At 44.4% G+C, this 22,601-nt stretch overlaps 1 protein-coding gene across 1 annotated transcript in view; it reads right to left on the bottom strand.

The window, feature by feature from the left end:
- Positions 1 to 411: 411 nt before the first annotated feature.
- The window catches only part of GSDME (gasdermin E), a 103,260-nt gene continuing 81,070 nt past the window's right edge, over positions 412 to 22,601 (bottom strand). The window contains exons 9-10 of the mRNA XM_069958775.1: positions 5,300 to 5,373; positions 412 to 1,538 (exon numbers count right to left, since the gene is read on the bottom strand). Coding sequence (XP_069814876.1) covers positions 1,302 to 1,538; positions 5,300 to 5,373 — 311 coding nt within the window. The 3' untranslated portion in view covers positions 412 to 1,301. The remainder of the gene's footprint in view (positions 1,539 to 5,299; positions 5,374 to 22,601) is intronic.

The raw sequence follows: 22,601 nt of genomic DNA, 5'->3' as shown, positions 1-22,601 counted from the left end.
ATTCCAATATGGTATGTGTCGCTTACAAGATTTACCCAGGATGCTATTAAATACAGTATTTTCCTGCGTATAAGACTACTGTTTAAGCCAGGAATATCTTTTCAAAAGTCATGGGGTCGTCTTATACGCCAGGTGTCGTTTTATAGGGCGGGTGCTGAAGAACTTTGTACTGGAGAATCTGCGTTCACCGCATATGGTGGTGGTGGTGGTGGGGCTTAAAAAACGGCTACATCACTGCCGATGTGGCGACTGTATGAAGGGCAGAGCAAGCTGCAGGCGTCTGGGATATGGAAAAAAGATACAGTAGAGTGGCGCCCAGAAAAACACACCTCTTACATCCATCTGCCCAGCCTTTGTATCCTACCTGTATTACTGTACCTCCGGCTCTACCTCATAAATCTCGTTGCCGTCTGATGTTTTTTATAAAATTTTATTTGGTGTACATTTGAAGAGGGATAGTCTTATACAGTGAGTATATCCCAAACGCTATATTTTAACTGGAAAAGTTGGGGGTCGTCTTATACACCGGAAAATACGGTATGTCCTATTTCTTTTAAATTTTGTCTGATTAAAGTTACTACTAGAGCGATCTTCAAGGACAACTTTGTTGTTTTTTTGTTTTTTTTGACAGTAATTAAAACATTATCTTGTGTCAAAGACGTCTCATAAAGGGAGGCTGGCGTAACTAGGTAGAGCAGCCCCCCTACTGCTACGTTGTTAGATGACTCACAGCTTGCTCAGCTCTGATTGGCTGACCAAGCTGTCAGTCATCTGACCCTCACAGCCAAAGATGCAGAAGAGAAGAACAGATGCCGCCGACCTGAGCTCTGGGGACCTGCGAATTGCGGGAAATTTGAACGCAGATGGACCCAGGAGGGTGAGTACAGAAACCATGTTTGCAGATTATTTTTTTTTATGACGTCGAAGCATTTAAAGCATTACTATATATGCATGGATTTCAAAAACAACATAATATGCAGTGGGATTGTTCCAGTAGTGTCCAGGTAGTCAGTATATTAAAAATACATAAAAAATATTAGCACATCGTCCGATAATCCTGAACCTTGAAACAACATGGTGTAAAAAGGAACCTCAAGTATTAATAGTCACAAAAAAAACCCAAAAAAACACAGAAACCGTTCACTCTTCAAATGTTAATCAAATTGTGTCTATGAAAAATGAAATAAAAACATATATGAATACATATGATAGATACAAAAAAATACATTTGTGACACACGCTTTTCTTCCATCCGTATGCCTCTGCTTCTAGGTCAGACCCAGGATAAAGTCCAGCATAATTCAGAACTTTCGGTTTTTTATTAATGCATAAAAACCTGACAATGCAATGTAAAGAATAAGTGGGAGAAAGCCAGGATCCTTGAAGGTTATTGCACGCATGGCATTTCCATTCATCTCCAGCCTCACATTAGATAAAGAGAACAACCTCTGTACAATCTGAAATGTGCCTTGGTCGATGAGATCAGACAGCAATGGTTCTGTCCTTGAACAAAGTCCTTCATGTGATGTGATGTTTGGCTAATTAAAGAAAGAATACAGGAACACAGTTAATCCCGGAGGCCGAAAGGTTATGATTTATAGTTTTAAACAAGCACTCGAGTCTAGAAGGCTCTGGTGAGGCATCGCTAGCGGCAAGTGAGCGCCGCTTATTTCCAAGTTTCAATTACAACGTGCGCTGGACTGGTCTGAACTTCTGACATTGGAATTTTTTGTAATTACTCCACTGGTTTGTAAAAAAAATAAAGCAATAAAAATATGAGCGAAGATCATGGCAGGGCAAGCCAGTTAGCTACATGTGTACACCCTGCTAAAATAAATGGTCAAGAAGATTTAGCCTATATTTTTATGCAGTTTACACAGATTTTTACCTAAATTGTCCCGATAATCAGCAACTTTTCTGAACACTCAGCAACTGATGACAGAAATGTGTGGTCTCCAGAGAAAATGGAACATGGACCACATCAACTTTTAATAAAAGGAGAAATGGCACATATTTTGGCAAAAATCTGCACGTAGCTGGTGTTATCCAGCGAGAGCTTTTGCTATATAGCTATAAAAAGCCTAAGTATACCTCTCTGTGGTCCCCCGATGTTCTGCTGCGGCATCTCTGGTGTCCCTGATGACTGTGGCCCCGCCACTGCCAAGGCGGACTTATCTCTGGAGTGACAGCCCGCCAGACCATCACTGACTGAGATGAAACAGTGCCATGGCCAGTGACGAGTAGGCAGTCACTGCTGAGACAAGTATGTCTCATAAGTGGCGGGTTGCAGTCAGTTGCTGACAGCAGAGACACTCCAGCAGGACATCAGGGGAGTGCAGAGAGAGGATCTTTTCTTCTTGTAGCCCTTTAGAGGGGTATAGGGTCAGGATATGCAAAATAACTGCTATTATATTATCATTAATACTGTATTCTGATAAAATAAATATGGCATATCCCATAAATATACGATAAGGTGAGTATTTATCAAATCCCTGCCCCCATGCCCCATAATGGATTTACTGCGAGGCGCATGCCTTCCCACTTTGCCACGCCCTCTGCCCAAACCCTCATTTGAGCAAGGCATAGTCTTGACGCTCATTTTAAGAGATTTCCCTCTAAATTTCTATGAAGGTAATATTAACCCTGTTCCCCTTCATAGCTTTAGATTGCTGCAATTCCCATCATGCCCGGACAGCTAAAGATGAAACTGGATCCCCACCACTGCTATAGAGCCTTACAGTTGTATGGAGGTCCCATGTACATTGCCACACTATTTTCTGTAGGCTTTATATGGTACCTGAAAAGAATCTTTTAGCCAGTACAAGTCATAAGGAAATCTTTGGGTACCAGATTACGGCTCCGTATAACTCAGCATCATATTATGCACGGGTGTATAAGATCTAACGTATGCATGAAGTTACCTCTTCCTAGTATATAATAAGATGCTGTCATCCCCAATTTCTTTCATATGTTTCGATTAAGTAGTGATAAAGGATATAGAGTTATATATAGTTGTAATACAGATAGAGTTATATACCTCATCGCAGCTTAATCTAAACCTACGAATTGTTATTCATTACTTGTATCTTTCAGCTCACTAGGTTTAATGCCTAATCTCTATACGCGTCACCAGGCTAATACATAATACCTAAAGAGTAAATTAAATCTATGCGTGCAGTATACGGCATGCGATAAAATGTCATATCCTCATTGTCTGCCTTTCTAGACAACAATGATATTTGTCTCGGTGATATCCTTGAGGAAATCTCATAAGCAGACAAGCTGTGGTATGATCTTCTCTGCATACTAAATGCTTGTTCTCTAGCCAAGACAGCATGGCCTCGCTGCACTAACTAAATAAAGAGACAGATCACAACACACACACTGAAACATAAAGAGCATTATTGGGGCTTTCAATCCCTGCCAAACCTATTTTAGTAACATTTCCTTTGTGACCCCATTTCAAGTTTCACATTTATCCACTTTTTATTAGAGTCCATATTTTCTGGGTTGAATCATCTGCAATTTAGGTGTCTTTTCTGTGTCTATATTCCACATTATTACTTAAGATGATCTAACATCGGAAAGTCTTAGGTTCTATAGGACTCGAACCTTCTGCATTTGATTCCCGATGCCTTCCCTGTCCATGGGGAAGGAAGAGACAGACAGGGTACCGCCTGGAATTCCGGGATACAGCCTATTATCTAGGCTGAATCCTGGAATTCCAGGCGGTACCCGGGCTGTCGCCTCCTTCCCAACGGACCCGGAATGCATCGGGAATCAAATGCGGGGAAGGTTCGATAAGGTTCCAGTTCTATAGAACCTAAGATTTTCCGATGTTCGATCATCTCTAATTATTACTAGAAAAAAACAACCTCATACACACAGTTCTTTTTCTATTGGGCTAGGTTTACAACTGCTGGGTGCTTCCATTAAACATACTGGGCACCATACTGGAAACCCAATGGAATCTATTAAAATCAGTGGAGTTTTCTTGGTACTATTTATGTCTGTCATGTGAGGAAACACTCAATACCGGTGCAGCTAAAGAGGTGGTGTTACCTACTAGTTTTGAATGTCACATCTGCCTGGTTAAGTTACAATATGATAGCCATAGCATTGCATGGGAGTTACAACTCCTGTGCGAGCCGTAGATGCAGCTGTATAGCAGACTTTCTTGCGCTTAGAAAAAGCAATTTTAAGTACTGAATACTTGAAACCCTCACAGGACAGTATGAAATATTACATTAATAAAAAATGTGGATCATTTCAAGGGCTTCTTATATGCTATTAGAGCATATGGAAATGATATAGGAAAGTCCCCAGCTTGCTTAGCTATGAGCCGGGGACCTAGCCCATCCATGTAGTTCATGGTCAGACATTCATCTGAATGGCAGGCATGTAATTTTCTCTACATCGGAGTAAATGTACACTCAGAGGCGGCTTCCCCTGGAAATAATAGGTGTCCAACAGGTGTTTAAGGAGCCGGTGATGAAGTGATGAACCAAATTTCGATCGATAATGAATTTTATGTGCAAAAAAATCAGCTTGACACTTTAAAGGGCCAAGGGCTGTATTACATGGTCTCCTAGATCTCCTAGATTGCTGTTCCTATTATACAGCTCAGTAATCAACTGAGCAGGGCTGCACGAACAATGACTAGATCATTCATGCAGCCCTTTCTCACTATTATTCCCACTATTTTTTAAGCTGCACATGACATATTACACATGGTGATGTGCAACCAACAAAGAATTTTTATTGCAGGTTAGAACCATGCAATTGTGTAATGATCGCCCCATGTAATAGGGTCCTTAGAGACCGCCCGTTTCAAAATGCAGCCACTGGGCAATCGATCGCCACAGGTTATGCCCCTGGCAAACAGCTCATTTTACCAATGTGGTATTACATGTTTGCCTTTCAACTTAATAGCTGTTAAGACAAGGATGACTGGGTATTTGACAGAATGAGAGTTGCTCCTGGATCTTAGTGGAAGAGGGGGTCCTGAGCGGTGGACTACCCTTTTGGATGACCATATGCACTAACAGGCATGTAAAATTATTAATCTTATTGGTTTATATGGGGTTCATGACCAAATGTTTAATATTGGGACTATTGTTTTTCTGTCATTATACAGAATAAGGGAAAAATAGAAAAAGAATTATAGAAACATTTTGATTTTTCCCCCTTATGCCTCAAAATGATTTCACAATAAGAATGAAAAGAACCACACAGTCATTTACCTACAGTGATGGCTCCAAACTTTCCAAAATGACAAATGTGTGTCTGTAATACTCACCAGGGCATAAAGTGCTGGCAGAAGATGAAGTTTGCAACAAGCTCCAAGTATTGTCAGGGCAGAGTCTGGCATCTCTATAAGAGACATGCATTTCATTATCAGAGTACATATCACTGCAACAACTCTGCAGAAGATACATTATGATTTATGACAACATGGAAAAAATGGTGTCGGAAATTCTGAGCTAATAAAGCGCTTTATGCAATTTTAATGTACTGCAAGTACAGACTGGGACAAAGAAACACTGCGGACATGTAAATGAGATTAAGCAACAGAAAGTGTCAGATCCAAAATCACCTACCAAGAAAGCACACCCTGATCTGTATTTACATGGAGCTTCTATTACTGCAGTCTAACGAAGAATGGCCAGTAATAGCAAATAGTCATAAAGATCAGGATTTAATATGTGCGTGAGAACGGCCCTCACTTGCAGTGCTTTTACATGTGGCCAGGGAAAATGAGAATTTTCTAAAACTGCTGATACCTCCCTATAGAGCATGGGGTGCTGAGGATGAAGGTAAGAAATTTCCCGAAATCTCTGTTTTATAGTGTTTATGCTAACTAGGTGTTTTGGTGCACTGGGGTCGGGACTACTTCCCACAGTGCACTGATCTGGCGCCCCCAGTGAACCAAGATGCCTAATTAGCGTAAATATTAAAATGTTAATAGCACAGAAACGGCACCGAGGATGAAGGTAAGAAACCATGGACTATAGGGAGATAGCTGCAGGTTAGATTCTATGTGCTATGAAGTGAGCTCAGCTCCTGAGCTCACTTCATAGCGCTGCCGGACCCACTGGCATACCGGTACGTCATGGGTCCTTAAGTGACAAGGACCCATGATGTACCGCTATGTCATGAGAGCCTAAGGGGTTAAAACCAGCGGCCTCTATAATTTTTTTTTATACCATGGGCGGAATACCCCTTTAATTCTGACCAACAAATTACCAAACCTAATGATCACCCTAAGGCTGCTCCTACATGCGGCACTAGTGGCTGTGGCTATCAGGCTGGACTGGAACTCACCACTTTAAAGAGGTTATCCAGGCTTAAGGCCCTATTCCATGGAACGATTATCAGCCGCACTTGGCCAGTATCGGCCATTACGGCCAATAATCGTCCCGTGGAATAGGAGGCAAGCAACGATCAGCCCACATCGTTTATGTTGGCTGATTGTTGAAGTCGTTTGTCTTTCAACATGTTGAAAGATAAACTACTTGTATAGCAGCGATCTGTTGCCGCCGCTCTGTTTAATAGGATTGGCCGCAGCAGACTGCCGCTATATCCTATGGGCTGCCTGGACGATCAGCGATCACCCGGGCAGCCAGGGGTGGTGGTGATTTTGCAAAAAAAAAATAGCTGTGCTTTCTCTAGTCTGTAATTATCAGTAAAATGCCGGAACCAATTAAGTTCGAGAACAGAGATACCACTGTAACATGCACCTGGATACCTTTACTGCACCCTAAGTATTTTACACAGTAAAAAACCTAAATATGTTAAAAACGCAAGGTGAAAGGAGCCAAGGAAGAGTAATGGAACAGCTACCTTCTTAAAGGGACAGTGTCACATTTTTGAAAATTTTTTAATGAAAAGTAATAAGAAAAAATAGATGTGTTGTATTTTTTATTTTTTTTTTTACATTGGGCTTGAGTGTCTTTTATTTAAACTAATGTATGCACAGGGGGCTGCCATTTTAATAGTGTCTGTGTGTGACGTCATTTCACGACACACACACAGACACTATACGGCACCTCCATAACATTGGAGTGAACCGACGGAGTCCGTCTGGTTCACTCAAACTGGAGGCTCCGTCACTGTGTACTGCGCATGTGCATAGACATGCGCAGTACACAGCTTACCTGGGGCGGGGTGGCCATTATTTTGACGTCCAGGAGAGGAACTAGAACGGGGGGGAGAGAGACCGCACAGTGAGTGGGCAGGAGAACTCTGTGCAGCTCTCTCCCCCCGCCCCCCCGCGTCCGCCCGCCCACACTGAACTTGCCAGCAGCCAGCCAGTACGGTCCCCCCAGTACAGTTACGGGGCCGGAATGAGCTTCGGGCACGGACAGGCTGTAATACACCGTCCCGGAAGCTCACAGCTGCAGCCTCTCTGTGCCCGGACTTCTCTCCTGCTCGGCGGCCATGTGACATTGCGGCGCTGCAGAGCAGGAGAGAAGTCCGGTAACCGAGAGGCTGCAGCTGTGAGCTTCCGGGACGGTGTATTACAGCCTGTCCGTGCCCGAAGCTCATTCCGGCCCCGTAACTGTACTGCGAGGGACCAGCCTGCCCTTACCGCGTCTTCTCCCCGTGCCCCCCATCACCCCAGCGCCTCTCCCCCCCATCACCCCAGCGCCTCTCTCCCCCCCCATCACCCCAGCGCCTCTCTCCCCCCCCATCACCCCAGCGCCTCTCTCCCCCCATCACCCCAGCGCCTCTCTCCCCCCCCCATCACCCCAGCGCCTCTCTCCCCCCCCCATCACCCCAGCGCCTCTCTCCCCCCCGTCACCCCAGCGCCTCTCTCCCCCCCCCATCACCCCAGCGCCTCTCCCCCCCCCATCACCCCAGCGCCTCTCTCCCCCCCGTCACCCCAGCGCCTCTCTCCCCCCCCCATCACCCCAGCGCCTCTCTCCCCTCTCCATCACCCCAGCGCATCTCTCCCCCCGTCACCCCAGCGCCTCTCCGCCCCCCCGTCACCCCAGCGCCTCTCCGCCCCCCCGTCACCCCAGCGCCTCTCCCCCCCGTCACCCCAGCGCCTCTCCCCCCCGTCACGCCAGCGCCTCTCCGCCCCCCCCGTCACCCCAGCGCCTCTCTGCCCCTGTCACCCCAGCGCCTCTCTGCCCCTGTCACCCCAGCGCCTCTCCGCCCCTGTCACCCCAGCGCCTCTCCGCCCCTGTCACCCCAGCGCCTCTCTGCCCCTGTCACCCCAGCGCCTCTCTCCCCCCTGCCACATCAGCTTCTCCCCGTCACCCCAGCCTCTCTCTCCCCCCTGTCACCCCAGCGGCTCCTCCTACCCCCGGCTTCTCCCGCAGCCCTACCTGTGTAATGTCTGACACTGCGGACATCAGAGAGCAATAGCCTGTACGTAAGTGTGTGTTTGTCTATATATATATATATATTAGTACAGGATATTGCTCGCTCGTATCACTGGTGTCTGCAGTGTCACACATCACACAGGTAGAGGAGGTGTATGTGTATATATATTTACCACCTCTACCTTTGTAATGTGTGACACTGCGGACACCAGAGAACAATAGCCTGTTCTCTTCTGTATCTATATATACCTCCTCTACCTGTGTAATGTGTGGCACTGCTGATACCAGAGAACAATAGCCTGTACTCTCCAGTATGTATGTGTGTGTGATACCTTGGATTAAGAGCGTTTTGGTTTAAGAGCTCAGTTTTTCAAAATTGTGACTTGGTGTAAGAGCATTGCTTTGGTGTAAGAGCTCCCTGTACTGGGTGGGAGGGGGAGGGGGAGGGGCATGGTCTGCATAGCGGGGTCTACAGCCCTGTTCTCTGACCCAGGAAGTCTCCCTCACCTTCCAAATCATATCAGATCCACTTCAGGCTGGGGCTTACATCAGGGGACAGGACTGTGGAGGTAATCTCTCCATAGCTGTAACCCCTCTCTCCCCGGACAGAGAGTGCTGCATGTATGTGCCCACATCTGCCCTGCTCATTCCTTCATGCTCCCTGCAGTCTCTGTCAGTCCTTGTGTTTCCCATCCTCTCCATTACTGTACAGTAACTTACAATATCACAGATTCTGCTGTTTCTGAATGTTTGTTTCATTAGTCTTACACGTTATTCAGAATAATAAATCATTATATTTGGGGTGTGGAACCAATTGTCTGCATTTCTATGATTTTTTTATGGGAAAATTTGCTTTGGTTTAAGAGTGGATTTGGATTACAAGCACGGTCCCGGAACAAATTATGCTCGTAATCCAAGGCACCACTGTGTGTGTATATATATATATATATATATATATATATATATATATAATATATATATATATACACACACACACACACACACACACTCTCTCTACGTGTGTAATGTGTGACACTACTGACACCAGAGCATTAGCCTGTACATACATATTATTTATATATATATATATATATATATATATATATATATATATATATATATATATATATATATATATATACACACACATATACGCACACACACCTCCTCTACCTATGTGCATGCGGGGGATGGGCAGTGAGAAGTGAGGGAGGTGAGTGTGGGCGAGCTGTATACGGTTCTGCAGCAGCTGAGGTGCATTATGAAAGGCTAGGGGCATGCTCCTTCTATCTGCACTGCTGTGCAGACAACAACAAAATGGTGCTGCCCAGCAGTACACATAGTATCACCTTTCCCCTCTTTGTTCTCCTGTGAAAAGAGGAGGGAGGTGATGATGTCAGAGCAGTTGAGCAGGGACAGCCTCTTTTTTTCAGCATTCGGCTTTCAGGCTGCTTTTACCAGCAGTGTACTGGTGGAGCTCCCCCTGGTGGCCATCACTGGGAAATATGAAAAATTAGATCGTTAATTTTTCATATTTCCTTACATGTAAAAAAAAAATGAAAAACACATAAATTAACAAAAAAATCAACAAATTCAGTTTTAAGACTTTCAAAAAAATTTTTTAATTTGCGACACATTCCCTTTAAAGGCACAGTTTTAACGATAAAATACTGGCAGTACTAGTCGTAATGCTGTAAAACTCTGGTGTGCTTTGACCCTATTAGAACAACAATTGGCAAGTACTGCCTATCATACCCCTGGCAGAAGGACGCTTTGGAAGGAACGTGGGAACAATTAGCAAAATATTAAGAAGTGGCAATAAAAAGATATGTTAAAAGCCATGAAACAGATACAAATCGTGATTTCACTTGGGGGCCATCCAACAGATGTCCATCTTGCCAAGTGCCATAGCAACACGGCTCTCACGGCTGCTTGAAAAATATGCTCCTCTGTGACTTAATAACATTTTACTTTCATTGACATGCTGTTATAATCCTTGTATCAACATCATCCATTTTTAAGCAGGGAAGGCTCATTTGTTTTATCTCACTTAATAGAAAATGACACCAATTTAAGTGTTACCCTGCTTACATATACTAAATCCATTGTGTGGTGTGATTGCTGCATAGCTAATTTTCTCTTTAATTATTCTATGTAATATAGTATTTAGGTAAGGTGTCAGCGGTTTTATACCACATCAAACTGCTAAATAGGTCCTCAAATGGTCACTATCATTTTTAACAACTTTACTTAAAGGGGTATTTGCATTTCAGCTAACGTAGTTAAACGTGTAGGGCTCACCAAGTTGGCATTCATAGCACATTGGAAACAAACCCAGTGAATTCCCCCCTTAACATGCCACTTATAGTACTGTACTGTAAATCATTCTCTAACATAGTGCCAACCAGGGCTGTGGGGTCAGTGAGCCTCAGCTCTGACTCTAACGCCGACTCCTGAATTTTATCAGGAGTCGACTCCCGACTCTGACTACAGCTCCTTCACAAATTACAAATCGGACACCAATTGAGTTATTTATTAAACTAGTTTAAAGCAGAACTGGCTCAGAAACTTCTGTGTAATGATCCTGGGGTGACTTCTGAATAAATAAGGCAAAGATATAAAGCAGACTCTCGTGTGTGTGTGTGTGTGTGTAGCTACTCAGAACTAGACTAGATGGAGCAGGTGGTCTTTTTCTGCTGATTTTCTTCAATGTTTCAAACTAAATATTCACCAAAAACAAAGAAAAACTGCTAACAATGCCAGAAACCTGTGATATAGAGGTCAGTCATAGGCCAGATTTATCAGCTCTCTGTCAGCGTTCGAGCTCCTGAATCATTGTGGCCCCACAGGAACTAGCCAATCAATGACTGCAGCTGTGCCCCGCCTCACTCACTGATTGGCACTCACTGAGTGGTGCCATGACATTACTGGATCAGGAGCCCCACAGGTGACAGAGGGAGAAGAGAAATAGCTGTGCACCATGGAAGGGACTCTGCGGGGCTCAATAACAGCAGTGTAAACACTAAGATTACTTTGTCCCCACTAGAAAGGGATACTGGCAGGTAAGCTTTAAGTTAATTCAAACATATTTTACCATTTAAACAGAGTATAATGAAGGAAATATTATTATCACCCATCTGGTATTCTAATAAATCTTCAAGGGTCCACTGGGCATTTCAAAACCAGGGAAGTGTCCTGTCTTAGGGGTTAGAAAGCTTTCCCTCTCCTCCAGATTGTCAGCTCCAGTGGTCTCAAGCTGGGTAGGTTGCAGCATGATACACAAGACCAGTTGAGCTATCAACCCAGAACCGAGAAAAGAGTTCGCCACCAAGGAGTCAGAACACTTAACTAGTTTAGGAACACCCAGAACTTTGCTGAGGTCAAAGCTGGTGACAAATTCCCTTTAAGCAAACAGTGTTTGCACTGCTTTTATTTACACGTCTGTGCTTTGAAATGATTACAGAAAAACGTTCCTATTGATTTGCACACCATAACACACTATAACTGATTATGTTACTTTCTTTTTTATAAGGTTTCAACTTTAACCCCTTAACGACATCGGGCGTACCTATACGCCCCCGCAGGGTGGGCTTTAACGCAAACGGGCGTATAGGTACGCCCGATGTTTCCCCGATCGCTGTGTGTTCACACACAGCGGTCGGGGAAGATGGCCTGCTATAATGTATAGCAGGCCATCTTTGCTCGTCGGCACGGGGGGTGATTAACACCCCCCGTGCTTACGATCGCCGCTATAGGCTGATCAATTCAGATCAGCCAATAGCGGCGATCGGAACCTTTCCGGGTCATCGGTGACCCGATGACCCGGAAAAAAAATGGCGGTCGGTGCTGGCCGAGGACGGCACCGACCGCCATTAGTGTAAAAAGTAATGGTGATCGCCATGCCACCGGCCCGATCGGGCCGGTGGCACGGCGATCAGAGTCCCATAAAATAGTAAATACCTGTCCAGAGCAGGTATTTGTACATTACTCACCTGTCCCGGGCTCCTGATCGGCGTCTTCCGAGTTCGCGGCATCCTCGTGTTCGTTCGGGTCTTCGGCTTCCTCCGTGACGTTACGTTCGGCTTCTCTCGGCTATTTTCCGCTCCAGCGTCGGCTTTTTCCGTATTTTGCGCTCTGCTGCCCTCTAGCGGCTGATATGTGTAATACACTTATCAGCAGCTACAGGGACGTTCAGAATGTAAAAAAGTTTTGTTTTGTTTTTTTCTATTTTCCGCACCCTATCGCCGCTGAGTGTTGATCAGCATTGCACGAAAGTGCGCTGCTAATCAGCAACTCCTGCTTTTTGGCGTAGGGTGTTTTTTTTTTATATATTCTACTGCCACGGTCTGCTGATAAGTGCCGCACATAAGTGCGGCATTTATCAGCAACTCCTTTGTTGGCGTAGGTTTTTTTTTTTTATACTTACTGTAATAAAAAAGACGTAAAAAAAACACCAGATTACACCACACTACATTGAATAAAGTTTGACACTACACCACTACATACCCCATATACCAATCCCCGTATAAAGATGGCCCCCAGGGTGTTTTCGGCGTCAGAGGGATACGTTATTATTGCCTCCGACACCGAAACAGCCAGTGAGGATGAATGGGGGGGATCCTTCTTTCCTCCATTCATCCTCATCATCCTCATCATCCAGTGACGTGTCTGGGGGTAGCGTAGCGTACGCTGCCCCCCAGACACGTCTTTTCCGCCAGTACAGTCCCAATAAGAGATGACGGTATGGTGTGAAATTCTCCAAACTCTGTGAGAGTACCTCAGGGTACACTTACAGATATAGGGTACGTGCACACTGCGGAATGGCGACCCGCTGGCACTCGCCGGCGGACTGATGCGGGCGCATGTCTCTACCCGTGTCATAGACTCCATTCTATGCACGGGCGGATTCCGTCGTCCATCCAAAGAATGAACACGTTGGACGGAGAGCGGAATCCGCCCGTGCATAGAATGGAGTCTATGACACGTGTGGAGACGTGCGCCTGCATCACTCCGCCGGCGGGTGCCAACTGCGGAATGCACGAAGGGTTATCTGTCGCCATTCCGCAGTGTGCATGTACCCTTAGAGTGTATGTAGGAAGGGACACCCGAATGCAGCCCCCAGATGCCCCCCCCCCCCATCCTCGGAACAAGTGGAAAGATCGTCCGGGAACTGATCTTCCCACTGCTGGATAAAGGTTACCACTGTACGGGGATAACTTTTATACCAGCGCCCCCTCTTCTGGTCCCTCGCTGCCCGAGCTACTGTAGCTTGCGGCACGATACGAAAATATCAGAAGTAGTAATAGAGCCCTAATATTTAGCAGCCATGGAGCGGACCCAGCGCTTCTGGATATGAGGGACCCCGTATCGCACCAGGAGAACATTTTCCAGGTGACGTCCCCCACACTGGAGAAAGGGAGACCCCAGAAGAAGTGCAGAGTGTGGTGTAACAGGGGGATCAGAAAGGACACCATTTTCCAGTGTGATGCCTGTCCTGATCCCCCCGGCCTCTGCATACAGGATCGCTTCAAGGCGCACCACACGTCACTGGGGTTCTACATGATCTAAATTCTGTCCCTTATTCCTATTTCAGGGGTCACGTTGGTCCGGGGATTATTCTGATCGCCAATATGGAGTCGGGAAGGAATTTTCCCCTGTGATGAGCCTACTGTCGTCTGCCTCACGAGGGTTTTTTGCCTTCCTCTGGATCAACACAGGTTGAGTTTGATGGATACCTGTCATTTCCAACCTTATAAACTAATAATTGGCCTAATACCCCCAAATAAATTAGAATTGTCCCTTTTTCCCAGCTAAGTAGGTATGGCCGCCATTCCCATTAGAGGATGCCATGATGCAATTACAAAGCCTCTGTGCGGCCAGGACAGTAGAAACCCCCCACAAGTGACCCCATTCTGGAAACTACACCCGATAAGGAATCTAACAAGGGGGGCAGCGGGGATATGGCCCCCTGGTGACGGCCACATTTGGGACGTGAAAATTAAAAAAATTGTATTTTTTATTTTCTTGGCACATGTTCTACGTAAGTGCCCGTCACCAGTGGGGTCCATATGCTCACTGCACCCCTTGTTAGATTCCTTATGGGGTGTAGTTTCCAGAATGGGGTCACTTGTCAGGGGTTTCTACTGACCTGGCAGCACAGGAGCTTTGTAATTGCGACATGGCCTCCATCCTCCATTCCAGCCTCTAAATGGCGCTCTGTCCCTTTGGTGGCTTGCCCTGTGCCCATATGGCAAATTATGCCCACATGTGGGGTATTTTCGTACTCAGGGGAAACTACCCTACACGTTTTGTGTTCATTTTCTTTTTAACCCCTTGTGGAAATGGAAAAAATGAAGGCTAGACCAACATTTAGTGTAATTTTTGTAAAATTTTTACTCTAAATCATTAATCTTGTCATGATTTTTTCATTTTCACAAGGGGCTAAAAGATAAAAAAAAACACTAAATGTGTAGAGCAATTTCCCCTGAGTACGGAAATACCCCACATGTGGACATAAAGCGCCGTGCGGGTGCAGGGTAAGCCTCCGAAGGGAAGGAGCGCCATTTGGTTTTTGAAGGCTGGATTTGGATGGAATGGATTTCGAGGGGCCATGTTGCATTCAAAAGGCCTCTGTGTTGCCAAGACAGTTAAAACCCCCCACAAGTGACCCCAATATGGAAACTACACCCCTCAAGGAATGTAACAAGGGGTGTAGTGAGCATATGGACCCCACTGGTGACGGGCACAAATGTGGAACAATGTGGCGTGAAAATGAAATATTACATTTTTTACACTATAATGTTGGTTTAGCCTTGAATTTATCATTTTCACAAGGGGTTAAAAGAGGGGAAAAAAAACAAAATGTGTAGAGCAATTTCCCCCGAGTCCGAAAATACCCCACATGTGGACATAAAGCGCCATGTGGGCGCAGGGCAAGCCTCCGAAGGGAAGGAGCGCCATTTGGATTTTGGAGGTTGGATTTGGCTAGAATGGATGATGAACGCCATGTCGCATTTACAGAGCCCTCGTGCTGCCAAAACACTGGAAACCCCCCACAAGTGACCCCATTCTGGAAACTGCACCCCTCAGGGAATCTAACAAGGGGTGCAGTGAGGATATGGACCCCTTGATGACGGGCACATTTGTGCCATGAAAGTGAAAAAATGAAGTTTTTTACTTTTACGTCACATTGTTCCACATTTGTGCCCGTCACCAGTGGGGTCCATATGTCACTGCACCCCCTGTTAGATTCCTTGAGGGGTGTTGTTTTCATAATGGGGTCACTTGTGGGGGGGGGTTTCCAGTGTTTTGGCAGCACGAGGGCTCTGTAAATGCGACGTGGCCCTTGAAATCCATTCCAGTGAAATCCAGCTTCCAAAGGCCAATTGGCGATCCTTCCCTTTGGAGGCTCGTCCTGCGCCCGCTTGGCACTTTATGTCCACATGTGGGGTATTTCCGTACTCGGGAGAAACTGCGCTACACATTTTGTGTCTTTTTTTTCCTCTTATCCTTTTAAGAAAATGAAAAATTGAAGGCTAGAACAACGTTTTAGTGTAAAAAATAAATTTTTCTTTTTTCACGCCATATTGTTCGGAAAATCTGTGAAGCACCTGTGGGGTCCAAATGCTCACCGCACCTCTTGTTACATTCCTTGAGGGGTGTAGTTTTCTAAATGGTGTCCCTTTAGGGGTGTTTTTTAGGTTTTGGCACCCCAGAGCCTCTGCCAACCTGAAGTGGTACAGTCAGAAATGACCAAATATAACGGAGGCGTTGAAATTCACTAGGCGCTCCCTTATATCTGAGGCTTGTGGTTGCGTCAAATGGCGCAATAGGGCCACATATGGGGTATTTCTATAAACTGCAGAAACGGGGCAATCAATATTGGGGTGCATTTCTCTGGTAATAGGTTTATAATTATGAAAAATATTGGATTACAATAAAATCTCTGCACAGAAAATTAAAATTTTCAAATTTCTTACACACTTAGCTTTTATTTCTGTGACTCCCCTAAAGGGTTAAAACACTTTCTGGATATGCTTTTGCAGAGTGTGGGGGGGTGCAGTTTCTGAAATGGGGTGCTTTGTGGGGCTTTCTAACATACAGGCCCCTCAAATACACTTTAAACCTGAACAGGTCCCTAAAAATATCTGATTTTGAAATTTTACTGAAAATTTGGAAATTTGCTGCTAATGTTTTAAGCTTCCTATTGTCTAAAAAAAATGAAAGATCGTTTAATAAATGCCGCCAATATTAAGTAGACATGTTGCTAATGCTATTTAATATATAATTTATGTGGTATATCCACTTTCTGTATACGCAAAAAAGTTTCAAAGTTGGAAAAATGCAGTTTTTCACATTTTTTCACATTATTTGGGTTTTTTTCATAAAGATTCGTTATGAGTATCGACTCCAATTTACCAGAAATGTAAAGTACAATATGTCACGAGAAAACAATCTCAGAATCAGCCGAATAGGTAAAAGCATCCCGAAGTTATTAATGAATAAAGTGACACTGGTCATATTCATAAAATTTGTCTCTGTCATTAAGGCCATTTCAAGCTCTGTCCTTAAGGGGTTAAACCAATTTATGTTCATTTCAAACATGAAGATTTTCTTAAATGAAAATAAGATAAGTAAGAACCTCAAACATAAAGTATGAACTTCGACAACTTCTAGAAGGTAACACTGACATGCTGTGACAAGACGCTGTGTAAAGTAGGTGGAAGATAGCTACATGTGCTACATGGGAATAAAGACATGTTATCTTGTAGGATATCCAAGTAGGATATCTACAGGAAGGTCTTTGCAGAACTTCATAGTATAAGGTAGGTTAGTGAGTGTTCCCGATAGATGGATATTACACAAAAAAGGAGAAGTGATGACATCTCTATGTACTGGTCATGGGTTAATGGGAGTATCTGTGCCCTAACCTTGCACCACCCCTCCGTCCCTCCTCCCCACCCTCTTCATCATTAGGAATGCCACTAAAACATTTACTCCTGTCTGAACATTGCACAGCTGCTTAACGATCCAGCCCATGTGCTGTGATGAATAGGAGGCAATTTGCCTGGAGCATTCCTAAAGATGAGGAGGGTGGGGAGAAGGGACAGAGAGGTTGTGCCAGCCTAATGCATACACAATCTAGGCCACGCCTGTTGGGCACGGGGCTGCCAGTTTAAAAGTTGTTTTTTAGGACAATAACTGCATCACCTGCCAAACGGATCCCAGGACAGATCTTGGATTAAAAGCAGGTATGTGACGGTACAAGCGGTTTGGGGGGGATGTCAGATTGTGGGTACATAGTTGCTTTGAGGCTGGGTTCACACTACGTATATTTCAGTCAGTATTATGGTCCTCATATTGCAACCAAAACCAGGAGTGGATTAAAAACACAGAAAGGATCTGTTTACACAATGTTGAAATTGAGTGGATGGCCGCCATTTAATGGCAAATATTTGCTGTTATTTTAAAACAACGGCTGTTATATTGAAATAATGGCAGTTATTTACTGTTATATGGCGGCCATCCACTCAATTTCACCATTGACACAGAGCCTTTCTGTGTTTTTAATCCACTCCTGGTTTTGGTTGCAATATGAGGACCACAATACTGACTGAAATATACATAGTGTGAACCCAGCCTAAGGGTGTATGTACACGGAGTAATCCTTGCAGAAAACTCCAAGCAGAATTCACTTCTCACCCTTGCACACTCCCGCTTCCCTCTCCGCCGGCTCCAAAGACTCCATTCTATGGTCAGGCGCCCAAAGAATTTATTTGTTTTGGCGGATGATGGAATCTGCCCGAGCATATAATGGAGCCTATGTGAACTTCAAGTGGGAGCGCGGGGGAGCGAGCGACGCATTTCGCATGAAGTTTTCTGTACAAATCACTCCATGTACATATACCCTCTGGGACCTCACCTTTTATGAGAATGAAAAGGATGAGGTGTTGGTGTAGGGAACTGCATTACCATTACCTTATTACCTTATGAGATGGGCAGCTTGGTGTGGGGGAGAATAAAGCATTTTATAATGTTATATTATGGCTGATATTTGATGGCTTCTGACTTTGAGGAGCAAAGTGGCCTCAGGGTTTCATGGAAAATTGGTTGGGAATCAACAGAGGACTATGTCCCTGACTTGTAAGCTAGTGCTGTGCTTCTGGAATTGTGCAGCAGGCCTTACTCTTGAGATGCCCCCAGTTGAGGTATAGCTAGGAAGGCAGTGTCACCAGCAGTGATATCTGGTTTAAAAATTTAACAGACTTCTTTTTGTGCTTATTTGTTATATAATATCAGGTTTACAAGATGGATGATATAACAAAGTTTTAACAATTGCAATGGACGTTGTTCAGGACTATAGCAGAGACATCGCAATGTCCTGGTTTGTGATACCAGAGTAAATAAGCTGTGCTTTAAATAAAGCCAAAGTAACATCTTTTATGAATTGCTCTATCATCTATGGGAGATCAAAAGCCCAAAGCTTTTTTTATTGTCAGCGCATTTTATGCTACAATTCCAGGAATGGAGTCATCATTCTCCACTTGCCATAAGCTGCTTAGACAATAGTAAGACAAATAAGCAAGCTGTGGTAGCTGTCCTTGTGCCTACATAGAGAAAACAGTGCATTTTCAGGCTTATCAAGTCAAATATCAGTATTTTGTAAGATAACGTAAAGAAAATTTACATGTGCTAGCAAGCGTAAATTGTACTAAATCCGCATAGGGAAGCCACACCTTCTTTATTCTAAACCACACCCCTCCCATGTAAGCCACACCCATTTGGTGTTGTAAACATAACAAAATGTTATCAACTAGTCATCTAGGCGTTTCCTGGCTGAATTAGTCACATCCCGGTGTGGGGCACTGCTGTAATCAGTGGGCAGGACTGTGACCACTTTGGCCGGAGGAAACTCCCAGATGACTAGTGGAGCCGAATTTATTAAGGCCCCGAGTATGATGAAGATGATGAAGTAAACTCAAATAATTGATTATGCAATAAGGCCCACATTGGTTTGGCTACTAAGGGGTTAGCATAGTACTCAACAGGTGGTAGATGCCACTGTATGGTATCTGTTATAAGCATCCATCAAACAGATACATCATAAGTAGCCTATGAACAGATGCCACTGAACCACGGGTGATGAATGTTTTAAACAACGCATAACAATAGCATTCATTACCCATAGAGCATAATGGCATCTTTTCAACGTAAACCTCTTGTATACATAAAAGTGATGCCAATTTGGAGTATGGGCGATGAACGAAACTGTTAAACATCCTTTGTTACGCTAAATAGGGCCTTAGTAGAATTCCTTACTATTCGTAAAGAAACAGGATGCATGACTGAGCGGAACTCTGAGCACAGTGTGAAGACAGCCAAAGACAAGGAATTACTTATACAATCCTGAAATTACTGAACATAAGTGAACAAGAGCAGATGGCAAAAAAAGTCCTTTAGGGAAAATAAGGACATTTTTAATAAAGCCAGCAGACAAAGGGGGTACCATAACCATAATGAACAGCTGTGCTTATATAATGGAAGAACAAAAGCAGCTCTCACACACCATGCATGACACCAGACTACAAGAAGATCATACAGATCTGCAGGATGTTTCTTGAAGGTTTTAATGTAAGGTTGGTTAAACACATTTTACGTATTCAGGAAAAGCAAAAATTTTCTACTGCCTCCTATCATATTCACCATACATTGGCACTATAACTCTGTGTGTACAGAAGCATCACTATGTGTGGCCATCATATATCATTGCACTGTTTTGCGGATTTCTGCTCTGTCATTTTCAGTTCTCCCAGGTCAGGTAGCAAGGGGCCTATTGTCTAAGATGTCTGCTCACATAAGGGGGAGATCCTGCACTGTCTTGTGTACAGCCTAAAAACCAGCAGCATGGAGGCTATGATAAAGCCAAGGGGATACAGCTCTTATTTACAAAGCTATCTGTTAGCTGCCTTTCTCTGCCTGTGTACCCAGGCACTCCCCTCCCATCTTCCCTCCTATTTAGCAGGGAAGGGGTGGGGGGGGGAGGGAAAATGCTTGCTAACAGGAGAAGGAAGCATTTTTGTCTGATAAGATACAATACAAACTTTATTATATTTGCTTGTGCTCTTGATCTATGCTGTCTGTTGAATCATATACAATATATATATATATATATATATATACACACACAATATGTGATATAACATACATATATATGACATAACCGGCTGTATTTACTATTGGTGATGCCCTAGGCATTGGAATACACTCCATTAGGGTGAGCCCATAAGCATGGGCTGCAAATCTGAAGGGAAACTTTCCCATTATAGTAATACTTATGTTCTTGAACCTAATCAGTTCTGGAAGCTGTGTCTTCCCATAGAGTACAATGCAAATGCCTTTATTGTTTTTTACACTCAATGGGTCGGGTGCAGAGAACCCGGCCCCGGAGTGTAAAGAGTAGCAGTATGTAGCGGTGCATCTTTCACCGCTACTTACTGTTAAGGAGCAGGGATTCCTGGTATAATGACAGGAATCCCCGCTCTAAATGGGTGCAGGGAACACATATTTATAGTGGGGATTCCTGTCATTATGACGGGAATACCTTCTCCTTTACAGCAGTTTAAATTTGCTCCACTGCCCTTGCTTCTCCCCAATGCGGGGAACAGCTCCTACAGCCTGCTCCAGCTACCGGCACCATTTTCAAGGCCGCTGCTGTCCTTGCTCCTGCCTTTCTCTCTTCCTCCACTGTGGGGAACACCAGTTTAGAGTGGGAATTCTCCTCATTATGGTGGGAATCCCCACTCCTGTAACCTTGGTGTTCCTGTACACCTAGATAACTGTCAGCTGAACAGCCGTGATTCGGTAAATGACAGCACTGTGTAATAAAGACAAGCCAAGGAGCCGATCATCACCTGATCATTGTAACACAAATCTGCTAAATAAAAAAAATCAGTGGCTGGCATCACTACATGTACACAGCTGACAGTTGATGAGACTACAAAAATAATAAAGTTCATACTTACCTTTGCTCCTAGGTGTCTTGAAGCCTTTCCCCGCTGACGTGTCTGGCCCTGGGACACCGTTGTGGCCTAAGATTGGCTGAGCCACCAATCATTGAAAAGACCAGGCCAGAAGCCTCAGTGGTGAACAGGGAAAGGCTGCAAGACACTAGGGGAGAATAAGTAAGGATGAATTTTATGAATTTTTTTTATGGAAAAAGCAAGGGCTGCATGGACATCACTAACAATATATATGTGGCACTTGTTGCACGATTATCAAGTGGTATATGGGCTTGGTAAGTCAACACTGATCTAGCAAATCAGCGCTTGCTTAAAGCTCTATTACATGAAGCGATAATCTGCTGAATCAGACCAGTTTGGCAGATTACCGCTCCATGTAATAATGACAACGATCAGCCGATGGCGACGATCATCAGCTGATCGTTTCTTTTGGATCGGACTAAAAATCTTCAGCCGCCAAGCTGATGAATGTGTGAAGAAAATAATAATGTATATACATACCAGTTCACGATCTCCAGTATCTTCCTGTCTTCTGCCCACTGTCTGCAGCTGACGGGGGAACTTCAGAGCTGGTCTCTGTACTGACAGGCTGCTCAGCCAATCACTGGCCAGTGATTGGCTGAGCAGCCTGTAACTTCAGAGACCGGCCCTGAAGTTCCAGCGGGCAGAAGCAAGAAGAACACTGGGAGGGTGGACAGGCATGTATATATGTAATTATTTTACACTTATAGGCTGGGTTCACACTACGTATATTTCAGTCAGTATTGTAGTCCTCATATTGCAACCAAAACCAGGAGTGGATTAAAAACACAGAAAGGATCTGTTCACACAATGTTGAAATAGAGTGGATGGTCGCCATATAACAGTAAATAACGGCCATTATTTCAATATAACAGCCGTTGTTTTACAATAACAGCAAATATTTGCCATTATATGGCGGCCATCCACTCAATTTCAACATTGTGTGAACAGAGCCTTTCTGTGTTTTCAATTCACTCCTGGTTTTGGTTGCAATATGAGGACCCCAATACTGACTGAAATATACGTAGTGTGAACCCAGCCTTAAAGTAGGAGATGCAGGGACTTTGCTGCAGGAGAGTCACCAGCAGTGGTAGGCAGTGGCAGAAGACGGGCAGATGGAGCAGAGAATGTGTCCTGGAAGGGGTAAGTGCCTGAACATGCTGCATGCCGGTGGACATCAACCACTGGCATTACATAAATACAGCCCTGATGACATTAACTTCATTTTGTG

The sequence above is a fragment of the Dendropsophus ebraccatus genome, chromosome 2 (assembly GCF_027789765.1).
Source record: "Dendropsophus ebraccatus isolate aDenEbr1 chromosome 2, aDenEbr1.pat, whole genome shotgun sequence".
In the NCBI taxonomy this organism is placed as follows: domain Eukaryota; kingdom Metazoa; phylum Chordata; class Amphibia; order Anura; family Hylidae; genus Dendropsophus; species Dendropsophus ebraccatus.
Note: the sequence above shows the minus strand (reverse complement) of the source record. Positions and strands in the feature narration are given on the sequence as shown.